Source organism: Bos mutus, chromosome 3 (genome assembly GCF_027580195.1).
Source record: "Bos mutus isolate GX-2022 chromosome 3, NWIPB_WYAK_1.1, whole genome shotgun sequence".
Classification (NCBI taxonomy): domain Eukaryota; kingdom Metazoa; phylum Chordata; class Mammalia; order Artiodactyla; family Bovidae; genus Bos; species Bos mutus.
Genome location: NC_091619.1, coordinates 115047625 through 115070916, shown reverse-complemented (window position 1 = coordinate 115070916; position 23292 = coordinate 115047625). Strand labels below are relative to the sequence as shown.

Below are 23292 nucleotides of genomic sequence, written 5' to 3'. Positions count from 1 at the left end.
GAGCACCCACACATGCAGCCTAATCCTAAAACCCAATTAAGGAAATTCGCATAGAGGCAAATCAGGAACTGTTAATCAAGAAAATGCTATTAGACTCATTCACTGCAGAGAAAACAGAGGCCCAGAGAGTGTAAGCAGTGAAAGAATCAGCAGGGTTCATACCCAGACGGGCCCCATCTCGGCTCCATGCTTCCCCCCGCCCCTGCCTCCCCCTGCCACACTTACTTCTTGTACTAATCACTAAGAGGCAGCACCCAAAGGTAACAACTCGTCAACCCACAACACCAGCTGCCAGCACTCAGGACACCAGGGCCCACAGTGCCCCCGGTGGGAAAGGCTCTTGCAAACAGTGGATCCTTCCTAAGTTGATGGATTGATACCAGTCATCTCAGAATCTTAAAATAGAGTTTGTATGGAATTTGGCCAAATGGTTCTTCAGTTCTTTCGGAAAAACAGGTGGAAAATACGTCAGACAGAGCACAACCTAATGTGAAATATAAGGGAAGTGAGCACAGTAGGATCAGACGAGCACTTCTAACTTGTAGAAAATATCATAAAGCCATGATAATCGAAGTGCTGGAATATGACCCCAAAACATAAGTAAAAACTACCTGAAACAGACTCCAATGTGTACAAGAATGTATTAAATGTATTAAACTAAGCATAACCAAATAATTGAGGGAGGAAATATTATTCAAAAAATTACGTTAGGGTCATTGAGGTAGGAAGGACATAAATTTTCATTCACGTCTTAAGGTAACGATCCACTGCATTGAGAAGATACATATTATTTCAAAACACAGAACAACTAAATAGAAACAACATACTGTTGTGGCCACATGACTCAGCTGAACCTGTGGAACAGACAGGACCTCGCAGAAATCAGAGCTCTGAGGAATGAATCTGGGCACTTGTAGTAACTGAATAACTAATTAAATAAAACATGGAAAATAAACATCACCAAAGGAAACATGAAGAGTAAATATTTAGAACAAGATGACAAAGAACCAGTCTTTACTGTAGTCAAGAGTTTGTACAAGAAGATTAAAAATACCCCCAATGACTCAAGAGATAAACAGGGAAGGTTAAGGTCAGATAATCTGCATTTGAGGGGGAAAAAAAACAAATTGCAAATAGCTATGGGAGAACAGCCCAGTCTTCTAACAGTCAAAGATGGGGCAAATTGAAACTAAAGAGGAAATCTCATTTAAATCTGCAAAAATAAAATCTCCCTAAACTCATACACATTCCTCATGAGGAAATACGTGTTTTTGAATGTTGCTGGTAATGTGGATTAGTGAAATCCTTTAAAGGGGCCATAGGGCCAAACCTATCAAGAACCACAGAATGTTCATGGCATGTGTCGAAGCAAGCCCACGTGCAAGAATTCTTAAAGAAATGAATCGAAAAGAAGTAAGGCTCTACGTATAAAATTCTTATAGTGGCATCATTTGCAACATCAAAACCCAGAAATGGGTCAACATAAGTGGGATTGGAAACATCAGGTCATGTTAACTTGGCCTTCTTGCCATTGATATAGACTGCCTGCCCCGCCCTGGCAGTGGGGAAAACTCAGCTACCCACCTACCCAAAAGGAGTGTGTTTTTAAGAAAGTGAGGTCTCGGACTTCCCTGGTGGCTAAGGCTCCTTGATCCCAGTGCAGGGGGCCCGGGTTCCATCCCTGGTCAGGGAATTAGATCCCACACACCAGAACTGAGTTCTCATGCTGCAACTCAAATATCCCACATGTGGCAACTGAGACCCGGCACAGCCAAACAAATAAATGAAATACTTTTAAAAAGTCAAAAAAAAAAAATAGGAAGTGGGGTCTCCATTTCTTTTCTTTTAAAATCTTATTTATTTATCTGGCTGCACTGAATCTTTCTTGAGGCATACACGATCTTTGGTTGCAGCACGTGGGATCTAGTTCTGTGACTGGGAATTGAACCTGGGCCCCTGCACTGAGAGCCCAGAGTCTTAGCCACTGGAACACCAGCGAAGTCCCAGGTCTCTGTTTCTAAGACAAGGAGCTGGAGAAGAAGGTGTCTCAGACCTAAGGGCTGTCCCGGTATGTCCTGCTGGGCACCTTGTACATAAGTGTCCAGGGCTTAAGTCCTGTAAGACACTTGGAGAGAAAGGTGACCTCAAAGTGTGCCTGGGGGCGGGCTCCCAGAGCCCCTCCGCCAGTAGACCCTGGGTGTGAATAACTGAGGAGTGGGCCGGTCCTGGGAGACCCTGTCTCTAGGCTTGGAGGGGGCACTGCAGGGGGCAGGGTGAGTGCTGGGGTGAGGTCAGCATTAAGAAGGGACATCTGCCATGACCCCCGCCCAGCCACCCTTGCTCCCAGAGCACCGCATCACCCCATCCTCATCTCCCATCACCAGCCCTGCCCTGCCCCCCTTCCCGGTGTCCAAAGACCCCGGAAGCTGTCCAGCACGATGAGCCTGGCCCACTGCCCCAGACAGAGAAGTCCCAGCTGCCCCAAGGGCCTGGACGGGCCTGCGGTTTCCGGGGCTGTGGGGAGGGGTGTCCAGGGGAGCGGGGAGGGAGGCGTGGGAGCAGGGAGCCCCCAGCCCCGATGAGTTCCATCTGCCTGCCCTTCCGCCCAGCTGGGGTCCTCTGGGCGCCGTCTGCTTCTGACATTCCCGTTCTGACATGGCCCGACTCCATCCCGAAGTGGGGAGATTGTGAAACTGGGCCCTTCATCACTTGATGGAAAAAGACGTCAGAGCAGGCGGGGTGCCAGGGCCTGGTGGCCCCACGTCTGGGGAGCGTGTGTTTGTCCCCAGCTCCAGGGGAGCCGTGGAGGTGGAGGGAACCTGGGGACGGAGCAGCGGCCTCGGGCATGGACGGGGAGGTCCAGGCCCTCCTCCCCAGTTCCCGCCCGTGGTTGCTGCCTCTGCAGGTGGGTCTCCTCCTGGGAGCTTCCTGACCCTCAGTCTCATCTCTCGGAGCCAGAAAGGCTCCCGCCTGCCCCCTCCAGCATGCCTGGCGCCCACCACTGGCCCCAGCCCCGGACCTGCCCCCAGGGCAGCCGTGGCTGAGCTCCAGAAACAGAGCAGAGGGCTGGCAGGCCTCCTGAGACCCCTATCCCCACGACCGCAGGCCTGTGTTCATGCTGTGGAGTCTTGGGGTGCCCGGGGTGGTGGGGTGCCTGGGGTCATGGGGTGCCCGGGGGGGACACTCCTGTGCCCAGAGCTGCCGTCCTGAAGGCTCTGCCCAGATGCCACCTAGATGGGGCTTTAGGAATCTGCCTTTGGCGGGGAAGGGCGCCCCCTTTCTTCTGCCCACCCAGCCCACCTGAGCACATGCAGGCCCCTGTGGCAGTGGGGCCTGGCGCATCCTAGGGGGGCTCTAAGAGCCCAGGGTTCCCTCCCCGCCGCCCCCCAGGCAGCAGAGTTTCCTGCCTACCCGCGTCACGCTCAGAAGGGCGATGAGGGGGGTGATGTGAAGCTGGGGGAGGCAGGGACCGTCTGGGAAGGACCGCGGCCACGTGCTCACCCACTCCATGCCCTCATCCAGCCACTGGAAGGCCGTGTCGATGCCTGCTCCCTGCGGGCAGGAGACCCAGCTGAGGCTGGGCCGGGGAGCCGGGGGAGGCCTCCCCGAAGGCCCCCAGAGGCCCCAGGGTGTCTGTCAGCTTTCTGCACTCCTGGGCTGGAGGCGGTGGGTGCTGTGGGACGCCTGGCGGGTGCCCCAATCCAGGTGAGCAGAGGGCGGGAAGTGGACCTCTGTGCGACAAGGATGTGGCCCAGCACTCGTGGGCAGACCCGTGACAAACACTCACGTGTGCCCGGCCCTGCTCTGAGAGCTCCCGGCTGCGGGGGGTGCTCAGGTGGGCTGGCCTCCCCTCCAGGCGTCCTGCGGGGCGCTGGTGAAGGGCCTGCCTGGTACTCTGGGTGTGGGCCCCCCAAGGCCTGGGAGGGGTGGCCAAGCACAGCAGGGACCCTGGGGAGGGGCTGACAGAATCTGTCCCAGAGAAACCTCGGTGTTGAAGAAAGATGCTGCCCTCGGTTCCTGTTGGAGTCAGAAGCAAAGCAGCCGTTCCAACTGCTGCTGCGGAGCAGGGAAGAATTTCCTGAACTGACTCCTTCCAAGCGACACACAGAACAGGCCCTTGGTTCCAACAGCATAAGGGGCATCACAGCGGGCCTGTCCAGACCCCGTGTGGGCCAGCGACCCACCGAAACCAAGTCTCCCTGGTTAAGTGCCCTGCTCCTGTGCCCTCCTTGGCAACCCCCGGGGCGGCTCCTCAGCGCCCAGGCCGGCCAGGCCTCGTAACTGGACCGAGGCTCAGGCCAGGCTGGAGGGCTTTCATGGGGCCTGTGTGGCAGCGAGGGGTCCCCAGGAGCAGGCCACAGGGACCCGGGCCCCTCAGACGCTGAAGCGTTGAGGCAGACACACGCGTGCATGCGTGTGTGCTCTGCTGCTGCTGCTGCTAAGTCACTTCAGTCGTGTCCAACTCTGTCGTGACCCCATAGACGTCAGCCCACCAGGCTCCCCCGTCCCTGGGATTCTCCAGGCAAGAAAACTGGAGTGGGTTGCCATTTCCTTCTCCAATGCATGAAAGTGAAAAAGTGAAAGTGAAGTCGCTCAGTCTTGTCCGACTCTTTGCAGCCCCATGGACTGTAGCCCGCCAGGCTCCTCTGTCCATGGAATTTTCCAGGCAAGAATACTGGAGGGGGTTGCCATTTCCTCCTTCAGGGGATCTTCCCAATTAAGGTATGAACCCACGTCTCCTGTGTCTCCTGCACTGGCAGGAGCATTTTTTTAACCTCTGAGCCCCCTGGAAAACCTCACCTGGGGGGCAGACACAAACCCAGAGGCTTCGGGGCAGAGACGCCGGGAAGAAGTGAAACTTGTGTCCCTTATGACCAGTCTCAGAGGGCAGTGCCCATTCCCTGGCCCACCTCCAATGCTCCCGCCCTAATACCTTCCCCAGCTCAGAGCCTGAAGGTGTGTGCAAAGTGGACGAGCAGGGCTGTCTCCTGGCCTTCCAAACCCACCCGACATTTCTCGGCTTGGGGAAAAATATGATCACTGTCAACCAGCCCTCGGGACCTCCCTGGTGCTCCAGGGGTTAAGAATCCGCCTGCCAGTGCTGGGGGCCCAGGTTCCATCCCTGGTCAGGGAACTGGGTCCCGTGTGCTGCAACTTAAGATTCTGCAGGCTGCAACGAAGATGCAGCACAGCCAAGTAAACAAATATTAAAAATAAATAAATAAAACCAGCCGTTTCCTAGCTGAGTCCTGCACATTCCAGACTCCTCCCCTCCCTGACCAACAGTGCAGGAAGTTCTCTGGAAATGAGAGCATCTGACAACACATTTTCCCATGTCCTCTGAAGCTTCCCCAATTAGATTATACCCCCAGTTAATGCTTTAAATCATGTTAGGTTCCCATTAGTGAGCCAGGGCTGCAGTTTAAGGAGCTGAACTCTGGGACGTGGTGGACTTGGCCTGGCTCACGGATGGGAGCCTGCTCTCCTGGGCCCAGCAGCCCTGCAAGGACCTGGAGCAGCGATGGGTCAGACCCCTGAGCAATCTGAGGCTCCCCAGGCATCTTCACACATGGAAGGACTAAGCGTTGACCCCCGAGCCATTCTCAGGACAGAAGAGCTGGAGGCCAGTTCAGTTCAGTTCAGTTCAGTCGCTCAGTCATGTCTGACTGTTTGTGACCCCATGAATTGCAGCACGCCAGGCCTCCCTGTCCATCACTAGCTCCCAGAGTTCACTCAGACTCACGTCCATCGAGTCAGTGATGCCATCCAGCCATCTCATCCTCTGTCGTCCCCTTCTCCTCCTGCCCCCCATCCCTCCCAGCATCAGTTGGCCTTAAATACAGGAGATGGTTTTTGATGACGCAGGCCGGGGCGGGGGTGGGGGGCACCTCACTCTCAGCTGAAAGGCCTTGAGAGCAAGTTAAGGAGTTCTGCTTCGGACTTCCCTGGTAGTCAGTGGTTAAGAATCCGCCTGCCAATGCAGGGGACGTGGGTTTGATCCCTGCTCCCATGTGCCACGGGGCAACTAACCCTGTCTTCTAAGGCTCACAAACTGCAACCGCTGAAATCCAAGTGGCCTAGAGCCCAGGCTCTGCAGTGGGAGAAGCCCAAGCACCGCAACTAGAGAAAAGCCTGAGCCCGGCAACGAAGACCCAAAACAGCTATAAATAAAATAAAATAAAAATAAATTCTGCCTTGAGGCTGCGAGCATCAGCTCTGTCCAAGACCTCCAGCCTCGGCCTGCCCCACAGGTTTCGGACTTTGCACACCCCACAATCATAAGCCACTTCCTTGAAATAAATACAGTTATATATAGCCTTGCCCTCCACCAAGGGTAAAGGGGGATTCACCCATGTTCTTTTTCTTCTTGGGCTTGCGTGGTTTCACTGGTTACGTCTCAATCCCTGATAGGAATATATGTGTATGTTTATCTTGGCCTCTGAACACCGCTCTTTAATAAAAGGAACCAGGGCTCCTTGGAAACATGGCTGATTCCAAGGTTGGGGCAGAAAGCACACAGAATGAGCCTGGAGAATCTCATGGTGAGAAAGTCAGACGGTGAGTGGGCGGGCCAAAAGGACACCAAAGTCAGCTTGACGGCGCTGTGATCGCCAGGTTAAAGTGCAGACTCGGTCGGGTCTGACTCTTCGTGACCCGTGCACTGCAGCCCGCCAGGCTCCTCTGTCCATGGGATTCTCCAGGCAAGAATACTGGAGTGGGGTGCCATGCCCTCCTCCAGGGGATCTTCCCGACCCAGGGATCAAACCCAGGTCTCCCGCATTGCAGGCGGATTCTTTACCGTCTGAGCCACCAGGAAGCACAAACTGCCAAGGCTGGACGATTTGCGGAGCCGAGTGACGGTGCCGGGCCCGCCCAGACAACCCTCATGACCCCCCTCCAGGCCGCCTGGGCAGCAACCGCAGTGCCACCTGTGATTTGCCTCCCCATCGCCGCGTAATGTAGAGGAAAACAACAGAATGGGAAAGACCAGAGACCTCTCCAAAAAATTAGAGAGTCCAAGGGAACATTTCATGCAAAGATGGACACAATAAAGGACAGAAATGGTACGGACCTAACACAAGCAGAAAATATGAAGACGTGGCAAGAATACACAGAAGGACTGTACAAAAAAAATCTTCACGACCCAGATAACTGTGGTGGTGTGATCACTCACCTAGAGCCAGACATCCTGGAACGTGAAGTCAAGTGGGCCATAGGAAGCATCAACACAAACAAAGCTAGTGGAGGTGATGGAATTCCAGTTGAGCTATTTCAAATCCTAAAAGACGATGCTGTGAAAGTGCTGTACTCAATATGCCAGCAAAGTTGGAAAACTCAGAAGTGGCCACAGGACTGGAAAAGGTCAGTTTTCATTCTAATCCCAAAGAAAGGCAATGCCAAAGAATGCTCAAACTACCACACAACTGCACTCATCTCACACACTAGCAAAGTAATGCTCAAAATTCTCCAAGCCAGGCTTCAACAGTATGTGAACCATGAACTTCAAGATTTTCAAGCTAGATTTAGAAAAGGCAGAGGAACCAGAGATCAAATTGCCAGCATTCATTGAATCATAGAGAAAGCAAGAGAGTTTCAGAAAAACATCTACATCTGCTTCATTGACTATGCCAAAGCCTTTGACTGTGTGGATCACAACAAACTGTGGAACATTCTTCAAGAGATGGGAATACCAGACCACCTGACCTGCCTCCTGAGAAATCTGTATGCAGGTCAGGAAGCAACAGTTAGAACTGGACATGGAACAACAGACTGGTTCCAAATAGGAAAAGGAATGTGTCAAGGCTGTATATTGCCACCCTGCTTATTTAACTTATCTGCAGAGTACATCATGAGAAACGCTGGACTGGAAGAAACACAAGCTGGAATCTAGATTGCCGGGAGAAATATCAATAACCTCAGATATGCAGATGACACCACCCTTATGGCAGAAAGTGAAGAGGAACTCAAAAGCCTCTTGATGAAAGTCAAAGAGGAGAGTGAAAAAGTTGGCCTAAAGCTCAACATTCAGAAAATGAAGATGATGGCACTGGTCCCATCACTTCGTGGGAAATAGATGGGGAAACAGTGGAAACAGTGACGGAATTTATTTTTGGGGGCTCCAAAATCACTGCAGATGGTGACTGCAGCCATGAAATTAAAAGACGCTTGGTCCTTGGAAGAAAAGTTATGACCAACCTAGACAGCATATTCAAAAGCAGAGACGTTACTTTGCTGACAAAAGTCCGTCTAGTCAAGGCTATGGTTTTTCCAGTGGTCATGTATGGATGTGACAATTGGACTATAAAGAAAGCTGAGTACAGAAGAATTGATGCTTTTGAATTGTGGTGTTGGAGAAGACTCTTAAGAGTCCCTTGGACTGCAAGGAGATCCACCAGTCCATCCTAAAAGAAATCAGTCCTGAATATTCATTGGAAGGACTGATGCTGAAGCTGAAACTCCAATACTTTGGCCACCTGGTGTGAAGAGCTGACTCATTTGAAAAGACCCTGATGCTGGGAAAGACTGAGGGCAGGAGGAGAAGGGGACGACAGAGGATGAGATGGTTGGATGGCATGACCTACTTAATGGACATGATTTTCAGCAAACTCAGAGAGTCGGTGATGGACAGGGAGGCCTGGTGTGCTGCAGTCCACGAGGTCACAAAGAATCAGAGACGACTGAGTGACTGAACTGAACATCACACAATGAAACACGTTCCCAGGTCTCAGGTTAGGGTGCACACATCTCTAGGGGCCTTTATTCTGCCCACCAGCTCGCTAGCCCCAGCTGATTTGCTGAAAAGCTCTCACGATGGGTCTTCTGCCTCTCCCTCCCTCAGTGGTCTTGATTTCCTTTTTAAATAAAGAAATTTCCCAGCAACCCCGCCCCACCCCCGCCACTCCGACTTCCAGCTGAATCACACCTGGCTCAGCTGGGAGGATGGCAGAACTCCAGGCCGGGTGATAACGACTCCTGTTTGCACTCTGAGCACAGGCGGGAACCGTGCTCGCCCGCTTCATTTCTAGGAACCTGTCACCACTGCTTCGTTCAGCATGTCACCTGCTGCTTGCGCTACCTCTTCTGCTCGGCCACTGGTTTGCAATCTGTCCACACAAATCACTTGCACAGAGCTGGGTGGTGGTGGGGGGAGTGCGGATCCCCAGGGACCCCTTGGCGTCTTCTCTGCATCTTAACAATGTGTGACCTTTCATTTAAACACAAACCCTTCAGAGAATCGGAAGGCCCACTAGCCTGAAAAGCTGATTTTTAATAGCCTGCCTCCCCCTTTGATTTCTCAGCTCAGAATAGGAGACCCTGAAGGCCGTGGAGGAGGAGGATGGGGAGGAGACCCTGCTGGGGTGGCTGCCGCGGAGCCTCTGCTCAAACCCTGGAGGCAAGCGCAGGCTTCATGTTAACTACAGGAGGTTGAGGACCCCGCGCCCAGCTCCTGTGTGTCCTGGCCAGGCTGTGAACCGAGGGCAGTCCTTGTACGGACGATGTCGGAGCCCGGCCCGAAACCCGCACACACACTGGGGACCCCACATGCCTGGCTGGGTTGTCAACCCCACTGCAATCTCGGTGTTTGGAGGGTGCTTCTCTTTGCCTTTCCTTGCCCACTGGAGCCCCCAGGTGCCCCCAGGGTCTGAACACTGAAGCAGAAACACAGCCTAGGAAAACTCAGCCTTGAATATCAACCGCAGACAAGCTGATTGCTGCTGGCTGCCCTAGAAGATGAAGGAGCCAGACCTGGGTGGGGGCGGGCTCCCGACCTCATCGAGCAGCCGAGGGGGGCTGGGATGCACCCTGTGGGTCAGGGGGAAGGACATCTTGGGGGAAGGACATCTTGGTAGAAGGACCAAGTTGGGAAGAAGAAGGGGCTCATGTCCAGCTACCCCTGGTGAGGGGCGTGCCTCCACCCTACGGTTCCAGGAAGCTCCGAGCCTGAGCCCCCTGGGCAGGTGGGAGGACAGGCTGGGTCTCGGGGATGGTGGGAGGCTGAGGGGACCACCCTGCACCAGGTGGGGGAGGGGCCTCCTGTCATAGGGACCCGGCCCCCTGGGAGCTGGATCTTGCTCCCACCACCAGCATCCCAGACTGGACCCAGCCCGACGGAGCCCTCTGCTGCCTGCCGCCTCTGCCCCGTTACCCAGCTTGAGCCTGGTCATCGAGGTCACGGCCCCTGCCCTCCCTGTCCACGCGCCCGCCCCCCAGCGCACCCCTCTTCATCCTCTCTCTGGTCCCAGCCTGTGGCGTGGGAACCAGCCTGTCAGTGAAGAACAGCTCCTGGGGCCTCGAGGGAGACGCTCTCACAGCATCCCCGCTGCCCCTCCAGGACACGCCAGACTCACCTGATGGTCTTGCCCCAGTCACACCACAGCGTCCTCCCAACGGCCTCCATGTGTGCCTGGAACTGGGGGAGGCAGGACTCCCGGAGGAGGGTGCCGTGGTCGGCGTGCTGGCAGGCAGTGGCCAGGCAGAGGTGGGTCACTGCAACGAGAGCCCCCGCACGACAGTCATCTGCCCAGCTCGCCCATCCCTGCAGGGTCAGGGGCTGGCTCCACCCTTCGCGGCCCACACCCACCAGCACAGACTGGCCCGTCTGACTCCCAGGCCACCCAGATGCCCTGGGGAGGTGCCGCGATCCCAGGGGTGGGGGGTGGGTGGGGCGTCCAGGCTCCAGCTGGATGGCATGATCAGTCACTTCGGGGCCCAGCAAAGGCCCGCCTGCTGACAGTGTGTCTGAGACCGCCATCTCCCTGGGCTCCAGAGCGGGGACTGCACGTCCTCTGGTCCGGGGGACACGGCCTGACACTCACGCACCTTTTCGGCCTCACCCACCCCTGACCTGGTTCCTAAGCCTCCACTTCGCAGACACAGAAACTGTGGCAGTGAGAACAGCCTGCTGGGACTGGCTGGTCACCCACGAGGCCCCTGCGCGTCTGGCCGGGAGTGAGGGGGGAATCAGCCTGCCCCAGGGAGCGGGTGCCCCAGGGAGCTGTGAGCGGCACAGGGTCTTGGAGACCCTTACCCGGTCTTCCACCACTGTGTGCCAGCCGGGCTGCCACCCAGCGCTGAGCTCACGTTCTCTGGGTCTGGGTGTGCATCGGCTAGAAACCAAGCTGCCAAGCTGTCACCTGAGCTGTTCCTACCCTTCCACTCATGGGGACTGGGGAGAGGAACAGGTGGACAGTGGTGTCGGCTACAGGTAACAGAGTTGACGGGCTGTCCCAAATGAAGGTGAAGGAAGGGCAGAGTGCCCTGGGGGCTGGGAGGGTGGCCAGCACAGGGCCCCTGGCAGGCAGGGGAGCAGACCCTGTCTCCGTCCCCACCGGAGTCCCAGGGGCGACGTGGTGGCAGGGGGCTCCACCCTCCTCTCCAGGGTCCATGTGAGGACCTCCAGGGCCCAATTCCATGTTGCCCAGTGGGGGCGGGAGACTAACGAGTCCACTTACCTAAGTGACAGACGGCAGGCCAGACACATCTTGTCAGGGGCTCGAGCCAACAGAGTGACATTTCACAGCAACACAAGGACAACACTGATTTGTTTGTTTAGCCGCTTAGTCGTGTCTGACTCTGTGACCCCATGGATTGCCAGGGACTGTGATTAGCTCTGTGATTGGTCACAAATAAGAAGCCAAACACAGGGAGCCCACGGCACATGGAGATAGAGGTGAAGCTGGCGGCAGGAGCTGAAAAAAGCCTCGGGCTTCACCCTGTGGCTCAGCTGGTAAAGAATCCGCCTGCAATGCGGGAGACCTGAGTTCCATCCCTGGGTTGGGAAGATCCCCTGGAGAAGGGAAAGGCTACCCACTCCAGTATCCTGGCCTGGAGAATTCCATGAACTGTATAGTCCCTGGGGTTGCAAAGAGTCGGACACGACTGAGCGACTTACTTCACTTCACTTCACTGCCTGAGCGCCGAGATGCCCGGTCCTGCGCCCACCGCCTGGAGGGTGTCACTCTGTACCCCAGATCTGGACATGCATGCTGGAAAGCAGGGAGGACCCTGGGGGTTTTCAGCCAGAGAAACCAGGAGTAATGGGTGGTGGGTGGAGGAGACGAGAGGCTGGCAAGAGGAAAACCCCCTTGGAGGAGCCTCAGGAGAGGACCCGCAGGCGTGGGGAGCAGGCCAGCCCACCCTGGGTGCCCTGGGATGGGACCCTGCCGGGTCCACCTGGCACAGCTCACGCACCCGAGGACCAGCTGGGGGAAAGGGCTGCTCCCAACCCTGGCTCCATCCAGACGCCCCTGAGAAAGCCCACCTTCGTGCACAGGTGGAGCGCCCAGGGTCACAGGTAGCTCGGGGTGGGGAGTGCTTAGACACTGGCTCACGGAGGAGCTCCAGCCATGTTCCGAAAGCCCCACCCTGGTGCCCCCACGCCCTCAGCACTCTGCACATCTGCCCGGGCTGCACCCGCGGACCTCCTTTTGCCCGCAAAGCCCAGACCCAGATACAGCCCGTCCTACTCCGCAGCCTCCTCCCCGAGGTCCTCCAGGCTTTATTTAGGGTGGGCGGGGTTTTCCTCTCCTTTGGCCGCCCTCTGATTGCCTGTCGCCCTCCCTGCTAGCCAGCGGCTCTGCACCTTATTATTTGTCAAACGAACAAGTCGGCGACACCCGGCTTTAGCACAGCGCGCTGTGCCTGGGCTGCAGCGAGGCGCCTTGGAGCGCCCTCAGGAGATCAGGAAGGGTGCTGGGCTCCCCTCCTGCGCTGGCAGGGCTGGGTTAGGGAGAAGGAAGAGAAACGTGCCTCTCCGTCAGTGCTCGGGGGCAGGCAACCGAAAGCCAGGAGCTGATGTGGACACTGGAGGGGTGCCCACAACAGTCCCCCACAATCGTTCCGGGCCTCAGGTCACGCTGGAGCCCCCACTGTGGGTGTGAGCCCCGCTGTAGGGCCGGCCCCGTGGCCTCGCCGTGGCCCGGATCGGGGCTGGCCCAGGGTCGGGCAGCTCCCACCTCTCTGGGAGCCGCTGTCTGTGTCCCAAGGGCGGGCCCTCTGCTCTGTGGGGGCAAAGTCCGGCCTTCACCACTACCGCTACCCTTTCTTTCCTGCCCTGCGGGAGCCCAGAGCTGGTTCTCCCAGCTGTTCGACAACTGGAATGAGGTTGGGCAAGCTGCTTGAGTGGTGAATTTGGAAACCAGTTTCAGCACAGGAGAAGGATGATGCTTTTTTTTTTTAAATAAAAAACGAGCCTGATATAGTTCTTTTCCTTGCAAAGAGAGGCCCCATCATGGCTTTAAAACTGAATACACTGCCCAATGTTTTAAAACCAGCTGTTTGAGACCAGGTGGCTCCCGTTCCCAGGTGACTGCGAGGTTAATCCTTCACAGCGCGTGTCTTAAGAGGCGAAGTGCGAGGCTGCCGGGCAGACAGCAGCAAGCTGAGGCAGGACTTGCCCTTGTGCCGGTGTTCTCCAGTGCAGGAAGGCTGGCTGGGGCTGGAGGGGCTCCGAGAAAGCACAGACAATGCCCCCGGCCCTGGCAGGGAGAGGACCCGCCGTGAGATCGCTATGGCAATGGGCCTGGGGCCAGAAAGACAGGGTGGCCGGCGCCCCACGGGAGCCCCTGGGGCTTGGGGGCCTTTGGGCTTTCTAACGAGCGACGAGGGCCCAGGGGAGGACCCGCCAGGTCTCTCTTCTCACCTGTGCCCTTGGCCTGCGGCTGCATGCCCGCAAAACCGGCCTGTCTTGCTGCCGCTCAGCTCACGCCACGATTGCAGAGACAGAGCCGCAGACCCGCATGGGCCTCCCAGGGCTGGGGTCACGGGTGGGGGGCGAGCCGTGGGAAGGGCCCCTCCCTTGTTGGAGTGGCTGGCCGGGGAGCTGGGCTCAGAGCCTCCCCTGGCGGAGCCAGTGGGTCCTTGGGCCCCAGCCCACTGCCCCCACCACCCAGGCTGGGCCCCCGGGCCCCGTCACCTCTGGGACAGTTTCTTTCTCTGTGAAATGAGACCCTCCTGCACCAAGTGGGCCAACGGGGCTGGTTTCCAGAACTTGTGTCTACAGGACCAGCCGCACGTGGCCCTCCCTGAGGGTCTGCGGTGTGAGGGGACCTTAGTGACTCACAGCGTGTGAGCCCTGCAGGCGTGGTGGGAGGGGGCAGGAAGGGGAGGCGACAGAGGCACACTTTGGAGGTGGTGGGTACCCACGCGCACAGTCTTGAGTCCACATGGGTGCATACATGTCCCAGGACCTTCTAAGTCACACACTTGAAATGCAGTGTTTATTCTATGCCAATTACTCAGTTGAATTGAAGAAGTTGCTCAGTCGTGTCCAACTCTTTGCAACCCCATGAACTGTAGCCTGTCAGGCTTCTCTGTCCATGGAATTCTCCAGGCAAGAGTACTGGAGTGGGTAGCCATTCCCTTGTCCAGGGGATCTTCCCGACCCAGGGATCAAACCCGAGTCTCTGCATTGCAGGCAGACTCCGTAACTGGCTGAGCCACGAGGGAAGTCACTCCTCAATTAAAATCAGTAAATCTGAGGGAATGTTGAGAGCGGCGAGCCAAGTGCTGTGATTCACAGCTGATTTTCACGCTGCCTCCGCTCTTCCCTATCTTCTGCAGGTTAAGGAATGGGGTTTCCAAAGCGCCACCTCTATTCTGCCCAGACCTTCTCCTAACAGCCGCAGGAAAGCCTTGCTCTGTGCGCTCCAGCCGAATCACCTTCTGCTCTCCCAGCTGGGGCCAGCACACTGGGAACCACCCACTCCCAGGACTCCCCTGGTTACAGCCACTCAGGAGCCAAATGCCCAGGAAGCTACCTGCCTGGCCAGTCACTAAATGCCCCAGAGGATGACGTAAACAGCACTTGGTTTGAACGTGTTACCTTCAGCCTTTCTCCGTCTACTCTGGAAAAGGAAAAGAAGAACCCAAAAGACAAAATGAAAAACAACAACAACAACAACAACAACTCTGTGTGACAAGTGAAAACTCCTACTCAACCCTCAAGGCCCAGTGAACCATCACCTCCTCCACCCTGCCCAGCAGAGAGCCCTCTCCGACTGTGCATCGCGCCATCTTCTAACTGCTACCAGGAACCCTTCAACAGCCAACCGCAGGAGGGGATGGGGACCTGGGAGCCTGTGCCTCCTCCATACTCAGCAGCCCACCTCAGCAGATCAGCTGGGAGACTCCTCACTCCCATGCAGGGACGGCTCTCTTAGCGCTCCAGGTCTGTTCCGGCTTCTCGAAAGCCCTGGCAGGCCTGGCCCCATGTGGCCCTAGTGTTAGGAGCCGGGGGAGTCACCAGCAGGAGGGAGTGCCTCCCTCATCTGTCCATCTACCCGGACCACAGCATCTGTCTGCACAAATGGACCCTGGAACCTGCCCGAGGCAATAATGCCTCACGCAGAAGGGCCAGCCTCTGTCACCTCGCCTCGCCTTTGCCTTTCAGGCCTCTTCCCCCAAAACATGAGGTTTGCTATTGCTGTTGTTCAGTCCTTCATTCATGTCCAACTCTTTGCGACCCGTGGACTGTAGCATGCCAGGCCTCCCTGTCCTTTACCATCTCTTGGAGCTTGCTCAAACTCATGTTCATCGAGTCGGTGATACCATCCAACCATCTCATCCTCTGTCATCCCCTTCTCCTCCTGCCTTAAATCTTTCCCAGCATCAGGGTCTTTTCCACTGAGCTGTCTCTTCGTATCAGGTGGCCAAAGACTGAAGCTTCAGCTTCAGCATCAGTCCTTCCAATGAACACCCAGCACTGATCTCCTTTAGGATGGACTGGTTGGATCTCCTTGCAGTCCAAGGGACTCGAAAGAGTCTTCTCCAACACCACAGTTCGAAAGCATCCATTCTTCACTGCTCGGGCTTCTTTATGGTCCAGCTCTCAAGTCTGCTATCTGATTCATGGACTGCTTTTGTTCCAGTCGACGGTGGACTGGAGCGTGTGACAGTGAGACAGGCATTGTCATTCGGTCATTTGCCGGGTAAACTGCTGTCTTTGATCCTCCCAGGTGAGGCCTGGCTCAGGAGAACCCTTGCTGGTGAGCTTCTCGGGTATGGGGGTACAGAGCCCTGGAAGCACACACAGGTGGGTGCTGCCCAGGTAGGTGCAGGGGGCGGCCTCTGGTCCCTGGTCCCACAGAATTCACCGGAGAACTCCACCCGGGAGGGGGGTGGGATCAGGACAAATGTGACAGGGACACTGGGAGGTCTAGTGAGCAAGAAATAAGAGCGGCCGGGCTGTGATGAGACGCCCGGGTCCCCTGCTCCCCTGCTGAGACTTGGCCATGGACCCTGCTTTAGTGAAACTGCTCAGAATCTGTGTTTTAAATGATCACTGCAGTGATGTCTTTCGATGTCAAAGAAAATACTAACATAAAACAATCTTAGGGAAATTTTTTTGTTTTTCTCCATGAACAACAATACCATCATTATGTCACCAAGAATAAGCTCTTGTTTAGCCTGGGAGCTTCCTCCCGCTGCTGTGTTGACATAACCCTCCTGGCCAAGAACAGACGTGTTCTCTAGAAACGTTATCCAGCCCCAAGGTCATCCATCCTGGAGCGGGGGAGGGCTAGTGCCCAGGACATCCCTGTGGGCGCACCATGGGGGTGGTGGGAGGAGGCTGGGGGGACAGGGCAGAGCCCCAGCAGCGTCCTGTGGTCTCCACGTGCCAGGAGGATGCTGAAGAGCAGGGGCAGGCGGGTGGGGGGGCACCCAGGGCTGGTGGGGATTCTGCCCCTCCCCCGGCCCCTCCCCAGGTTCCCGGTCTCCTCCTCAGGTCTCCTGAGTCCCTGGCAGAACGAGAGGTTCTCAGGCAGGGATCTCACAGCTCCCCCACCTGCCAGCGTGTGCCCTTCTCAGAGCCCACCGTGTATCTGCCACGCACCAGGCCCACCACCCTGCTGGGCACACGTCAGACTCAAATGTGACGGGGTCATGGGCTGGAAATGTTCATCTCTTGGGGCTCACTCAGGTCTGTCTGTCAGTGCGTCTGTCTTGGAGAGGTGCCCTGCTGTCCCCTCCCCGGGGCCCCTGCGGCTCCTGGGATGGGACCTGGCCGCACGGCCCCCATGTCCAGCTGAGAGGACTAAACGGAGAGTTGGGCCTGGGTCCCGGGTCCCTCCCCGAGACCGTCCCGGCAGGCAGGCCTGGGCCAGGGCCCTAGGAGCGGGGAGCCCTCCGTGCCAGGCGGCCCTCGGGAAAGACAGGCTCTGGGCCTGAAGGCCACCAAGCCCGAGGGGCTGCCCTGCTGATGGCTCAGCATCTTCCTGGAATTCAGGTCACACAGGGCGCCGCCATCACACACTCTGCCAGGCGCTGTTTCTAAGTGAGGAGAAGCTATGGGATTGCTTCATCCTGGGGGAAAGCAGGAGGAACCGGCTTTCCCCAGCTAGCTATTTGCCCTGAGTAAGGATTTCACCTAAAACCCTTCCTTGACGTGTGGTTACCGCCACTTCTGATGTGGGCATAAACATCTCTCAACAGCCCTCGCCTAACGATATGCACACTGCCGGGCACGCAGCTGTAGAAGGAAGACGGATACCCAGAAACGTCTCCCTGCCACTACACACACAGGGTGAACAGACACACTGAGTCGATGAGCAAAAAAAAGAACCTTTCAGATGACTCCAGGATTAGAGCCGCCTCCGGACTAAAGCAGCATGACAATCTGAAGCAGTCATGTGGACTGCATTTCCTGTGATGTCCTGGTCGGTTCCAAACAGCTACCCTTGTATTTATATAAAGTCACATATTTCAATAAACACAGTGTCAGTCACTGTGTCTGACTCTCTGCGACCCCGTGGACTGTCGTCCGCAGGCTCCCCTGTCCACGGGATTCTCCAGGCACAGATAGTGGGGTAGGTGGCCATTCCCTTCTCCAGGGGGTCTTCCCGACCCAGGGACACAGCAGCCTTGCAAGAAGTACCCCCTCCCCCAGCACGCGAGGGGAGGTGCGTGTTTCCCAGGACAGACGACAGAGGAGTTCAAACAGGCCAACGCCGGCCAGCACTGCCCAGTGAAGGTGGGCGGGTAGTGACGGGAGCTTACAACGAAGTCATGATGCACGGACTCTGGCTCCTCTGGAAATGTCCCTCTTTTCTGACGGATGAAAAATAAGAAATTCCACCTTGCTATTCTGGGTAGCAAAATCTTCATCACCAAGGGGCTCTAGCTCACACTACCCCTTGGAAAGAAAAACGTGTGCTCTCCTAATTCTTCTGACTACAGCTCGGCTCCAATGACACTAATTAACTGATAACCTCATAAAGCTGTGTTTGTTCTTCCATGATATAACATTAGCCAGACCTCTCAGAATGTTAGGGTTCCAAGACTTTGACCTTCCACCAGAACATGTATTATTTTCTTGGTAAACAAGGAAGGTCTTTAATATGTGATCACGATAAAGTGTTTTATTTACATAAGCTTTAGAGGGTGCAGCTTCTGGATGGTAGGAAAGAGAATTTGTTTATTTATGCTTAAATAAGCTGGGCTCAGCCCAGCTCTCTACCTTGCTGAAAGAGAAATGCTCATTTCTTAAGAAACTAAAACAGTACATTCCAGGTCAAACCCACAGATCCTAATGCAAAAGAAGAGAATATTATTATAAGATTCTGCTTTTCATATACCTTCAGCAAAAATACTTAAGTGGCAGGATCAGCTTTCAGAGTACGTTCTGTTGAAGTAGATGCTAAGGGTTTTGGGCAGCTCCAACACTCCTTGGCGAGGTGTGGGAACTGGAAGCTTGGAGTGACAGCTTCCCGCCTCCCAGACAAGCCCCGCAACCCCTGGCTGCCTCTTGAGCAGCTGCACGGCAATGTGGGGACCCCTTCCCCAAGGGCAGCATCACTGCTTGGCAGCCAGGACACAGCTACCAGGAAGAACTGTGGGGCCTCCCTGGGCCACTGGATTCCTCCACTTTACATGACTGATTCGGTTTTTATTAAATGGTAACTAAATACATGAAATGAATCCAATAGCTGAGGCAGTTCAGGAAGGTTGCTTAGCATTTTATGAAAACAGTGGGAAGAGGGAACTGAAGATGACAATTTCTGCTAAATTTTGCTGAGTCAGCTGCAGGCTCCTGCCACCATGGTCTCAGAACAGAGAGCCAGGCGTGTTCTGCCACCTCCCCAAGAGCCCCTCTCTGGACTGCTGCTAGCCACACACACACACACACACACACACTGGCAAGTCAACACACACCTACATACACACACAGATTGGCAAGTCAACACACACCCACACAGAGTGGCAAATCAACACACACACACACACACACAGGCAAGTCAACACACACCTACATACACACACACACAGGCAAGTCAACACACACAGAATGGCAAGTCAATACGCACACACACACACACCCACTGTGGAAATGCCCCGAAGAGAATGGTTGGCCTCATTTCTGCAAAGGAGGCTTATCTACAAACCAGCAACTGTTGGCTGTGAATGTGTCAGATTTTCAGTTTTAGCCAGTTTTCTAGGTAAATGGTACGTGGTTCTGATTCTGGAACCCGAAACTGCCCGCAGCCTGGAGCCGGGGGCCAAGGTGCCATGAGGTCGGTCACGGTTTCCTCCGGAACCTGAGTGCCCGCGCCCCGCACCCCCGCGAGGCCTCCGAAGCCGCCCCTTCCCCGGAGGGAGGCGCCCCCCGCCCGCGGCCCGTCCTGAGCCGGAGCCGGGACCCCCGCCTACTCACCCAGGAGCAGCCAGAGGCCGCGGCACCGGAGGCCGCGCAGGCCCGGGGCCATGGCCGCAGCCGAGCCGAGTCCAGCCGCCCGCCGCGCGCCCCGCCGAGGACTGAGCCCGCCGCACCGGGGCGGGGCGGCAGCGGAGCGGGCGGGAGGCGGCTGCCGCGGGGCCCGGCCCACTGCGGCCCGCGGCGGGTGGAGGGGTGGCCCGCGCGGGGATGGGGGCCGCGCCGGAACCCCGCAGGGAAGGCCCGCAGCAGGCGAGCCGGGCTGGCCAGCACCTGCCGGCCGGGGTGCGGGGGCAGACGCTGCACCAGCGAGGAGAGCGCGGGGCCGGATGGGGAAGGCTTCGCCCGAGAGGAGGGAGCCGCGCAGTGTCAGTAGGACCCTGCCCGGGGGACCGCACACTCCGGCGACGACCTCGACCGAGGCTCGGGTGCTCCTGAAGTGTTTGCCACTTGTTAACTGGGGAGGCTCTTCTAAACAGGGCCTCTCGATGCCAACCCGGGTACCCTCTCTCCTTCGCTCTGTGGGTTACAACCGCTCTACCTCGGGGGTCTACTTTGTAGAAGACCAAGGCCACCCTCGCCCATCCGCCTCGCCCAAGGTGCAGGCACTGGGGTTCCTGAGAGGACAAAAACAGCCCTGGCGCTTGGACACATTCAGAATAACCAAAAAAAGGACCCACAGGTCCAGCGAGGAGCTGGAATGGAGCTGGAATGACGGGAGTGGTGGGTGCGGGTGCACGGGAGGAGGTGCCTGGAAGGTAGGTGTAGGTCCTGGGCTAGAGGGAAGAGGCTCCTGGGGGTACAGAAAGGTGGCCCTTGTGCACTTCTTGCCTGACATGGGGGGCGAAAGGCAGAGGCAGCTGGGAGGGCCTCTTTCTGACTGAACTTGTAGAAAGAGAAGGGCTCCCTGGGGTGGGGGGACACATGAGAGCCCTGGGAATCTGGGCAAGTGCAGGTAACCTGCATGCTTAGGTCTGACCTGGGAGGCATCAGCCCAGCCTGGCTAAGCTGACCTGGGCTCTCTGAGCTCTGCTGGTGGCTGTGCTTCACTCTGCAGAGGTTTCTGCTTGTAACAGCCTATTCTGAGAACTCTCAACAATTGAGTACATTTATGCTCATGCTAAGGAATCAACCACTGCCTTTGGGAGGAGCAGCAATCACACCTTTGTGACCGAAGCTGCTGACGCCTAGCAGAGTGCCTGGTGCAGAATTCCGTGGTCAGTCCGTGTGGACCGACTCAACACATCCCTCTGCCGACAGCTCTGCGAACAGCAGCAGCTGACAGCCAGGCGGGCAGGAGGCACTGAGGACCTGCGTGCCTGTAGCCTGGAGCCCGAGGGGCCGGGGTCCCATGGTGGGGGAGCACGCGCTTGCTCAAGCTAAGCCCCTCTTCCCCAACGGTAGGAAGATACACCCCAGCGCGTGGCCTGGCCTCCCTCTCTTTATTCATTTAAGAGACAGATGCTGGGTAAACAAGGCAGGTGTTCTGCCCTTCAGTTGGTAATCCAGTGAGGCGCCTGCAAAAATCTCAGTAACACAGGAACCACAGGCCTGGGCCTGATGCAGCTGGCTCAGCTGCAGTGTGAGAAGCCTTGAGGGCTGGGCGGGTGAGTGTATGAGGAGGCTGCAGGCCAGAGTGAAGAGCCCACTGGCCAAGGCACAACTGTGTGTGTGTGGGGGTGGGGTGGGGTGGGGTGTGAGGTCCCAGCCCCTCCCCGTGAAGCGCAGGATCTCTGCTCTCTCAGACTCGCCCTCCACTCACCCTTTCCCCCATGGCTTGTGGGCCTCTCTGCACCTGCTTATGGCTGGGCTCTTTCATTCCCCGAGGCACGGGGACCCTCTCCTTCCACTGTTGGGGCTGGCAGGGTCTGGGTGGGAAGCCCTCTTGCCTTTTCTCCTCTCCATTTTCTCACACTGCCCACCCTGACAGATACATGTACCTGACAAGACAGAGTGTACTTCTCAAATCTGTGGACTCAGGAAGCTCACAATTCTCTTGGGAATGCCATAGTTGGGGGTGTACCCACCATGGCACTTTCTCCCCTAATGGTTTTATCTGCACCTTGGGTCTGGGTAAGAGACCCCCCAGCAATTATTATGGGTTTTCCCTTTGGCAGAGGTATGGAAGTGGGACAAACTCTAATGTCTTTATACCTATGATATCATAAGAGTTGCCAGGTTTGCCCCAGCCGTATTTCTTGCTGGCAGCATGGACAGTCCTCTCCCTGGGCACCTCCATCTACATGAATGTTAGGTTAAGCAATGGTAGAGTTGAGAAGATGGCCAAATGCTTTACCGCATGCACAGCAGGGCTAAAGACACAATCTAGACAGGTCAACATGACAAAAAATTCAAAGTTAAAAGAAGACTTCAGCTTCCATCCATGATGAAGTAACAGGGACTGGATGCACCTGCCCTGCTTAAACTAAAACGCTGGACAAAACAGATCAAGGAATAGTTGTCACCCTGGACCACGAGACAAAGGCCCTGAGAGCAGGGAAACAAGTGAGGTGAGCCGTATGACTGCTCACGGCCTGCAGTTTCCAGACACAGTCTGGGGGCTCCCAGGGTTGGGAGGCTGGGGAGCCAAGGCAGCTGGCGCTAGCAGGGTGCCAGAGTACCGGAGAGGAGAGAGCTGCACAGAGAAAGCGGCAGCTGAATACTGATCAGAGTATGCGTGTAAGGACGGTATCTGAGGCAGAAAAACAAAGCCCTGGCCAGGAGCAGGTTGGAACAATCTCTCAGAGCTCACGCGGGGCCTGAAAAGCTCCAGCTCCACCAACCATAGTGAAAAACCTTGAGATAAGCAGAAGAGTAGTGAGAATTACTGCCTTTGGAGTCAGAAAAAAACAAAACAAAACAAAACTATAAAGGCTGCCCTGGGGCCACCTGACAAAGCTTCAAAGCAAGAATTGACTAGATCTAATAAACTCTTAAGTAACTACTACATCTCAGAACAAAGACTTAAGAACAAAACAGCAAAGAGCCATGAGACAACTTCAAGTGGCTTAATGTATGTGGAGCTGGAGTTCAGTCAGTCAAATATGTGAAGTACTGTGTAAAAGTTTTGATAAATCTATAAATTCAAGAATATCAACAAACCCCAAGGACAAGAATGAAGAAAAATACATCAAGGCACACCAGGATGAAATTGCTTACAACCAGTAATAAAGAGAAAACCTCTATTAAAACGACGGGAGGAAAACTATGTTATATACAGAGGAGCAGAGAGAACGGCGACAGCAAGGTTCTCATGGGAAACAATGCGAACCAGACAGGGATGGAGCAACGCTAGTGAGCACGGAAGGAAAGAACATCCCATGCTCTACAGACAGCTTTTCAGTCATCTGCTGACACAATGGGGAAAGTTTTGCTGGAGTCCCCACTCCCAGGGTAGCAGTTCAGAGGCGATGCTTCAGTCCTTATCAGTAACGAATGAGTGGTTCCAAAGACGCACTTGTAAGCAGTAACACCTCCGCTCTGTGGTTTGCTCACACAGCACAACTGTCAGACAAACATGAGCCATAACCAGCGGCGTCTTGGGAGCACTCAGCTTGTTTCGGCATTCAAACCTGAGCACTGCTGTGTGCCTATTTCCTACAAGTTCTCAGTGAGCACTGTAACCATTCCTGCTTACTCAG

The 23292-nt window shown here is 55.9% G+C and overlaps 1 protein-coding gene across 1 annotated transcript in view; it reads right to left on the bottom strand.

Annotated features, from left to right (window-relative positions):
* RAMP1 (receptor activity modifying protein 1) overlaps positions 1–19887 on the bottom strand; it is a 41333-nt gene extending 21446 nt beyond the window's left edge. Inside the window, exons 1-2 of the mRNA XM_070368597.1 lie at positions 19652–19887; positions 10350–10488 (exon numbers count right to left, since the gene is read on the bottom strand). Of these exons, the coding sequence (XP_070224698.1) occupies positions 10350–10488; positions 19652–19703 (191 nt within the window). The 5' untranslated portion in view covers positions 19704–19887. The remainder of the gene's footprint in view (positions 1–10349; positions 10489–19651) is intronic.
* Between the last annotated feature and the right edge of the window lie 3405 nt (positions 19888–23292).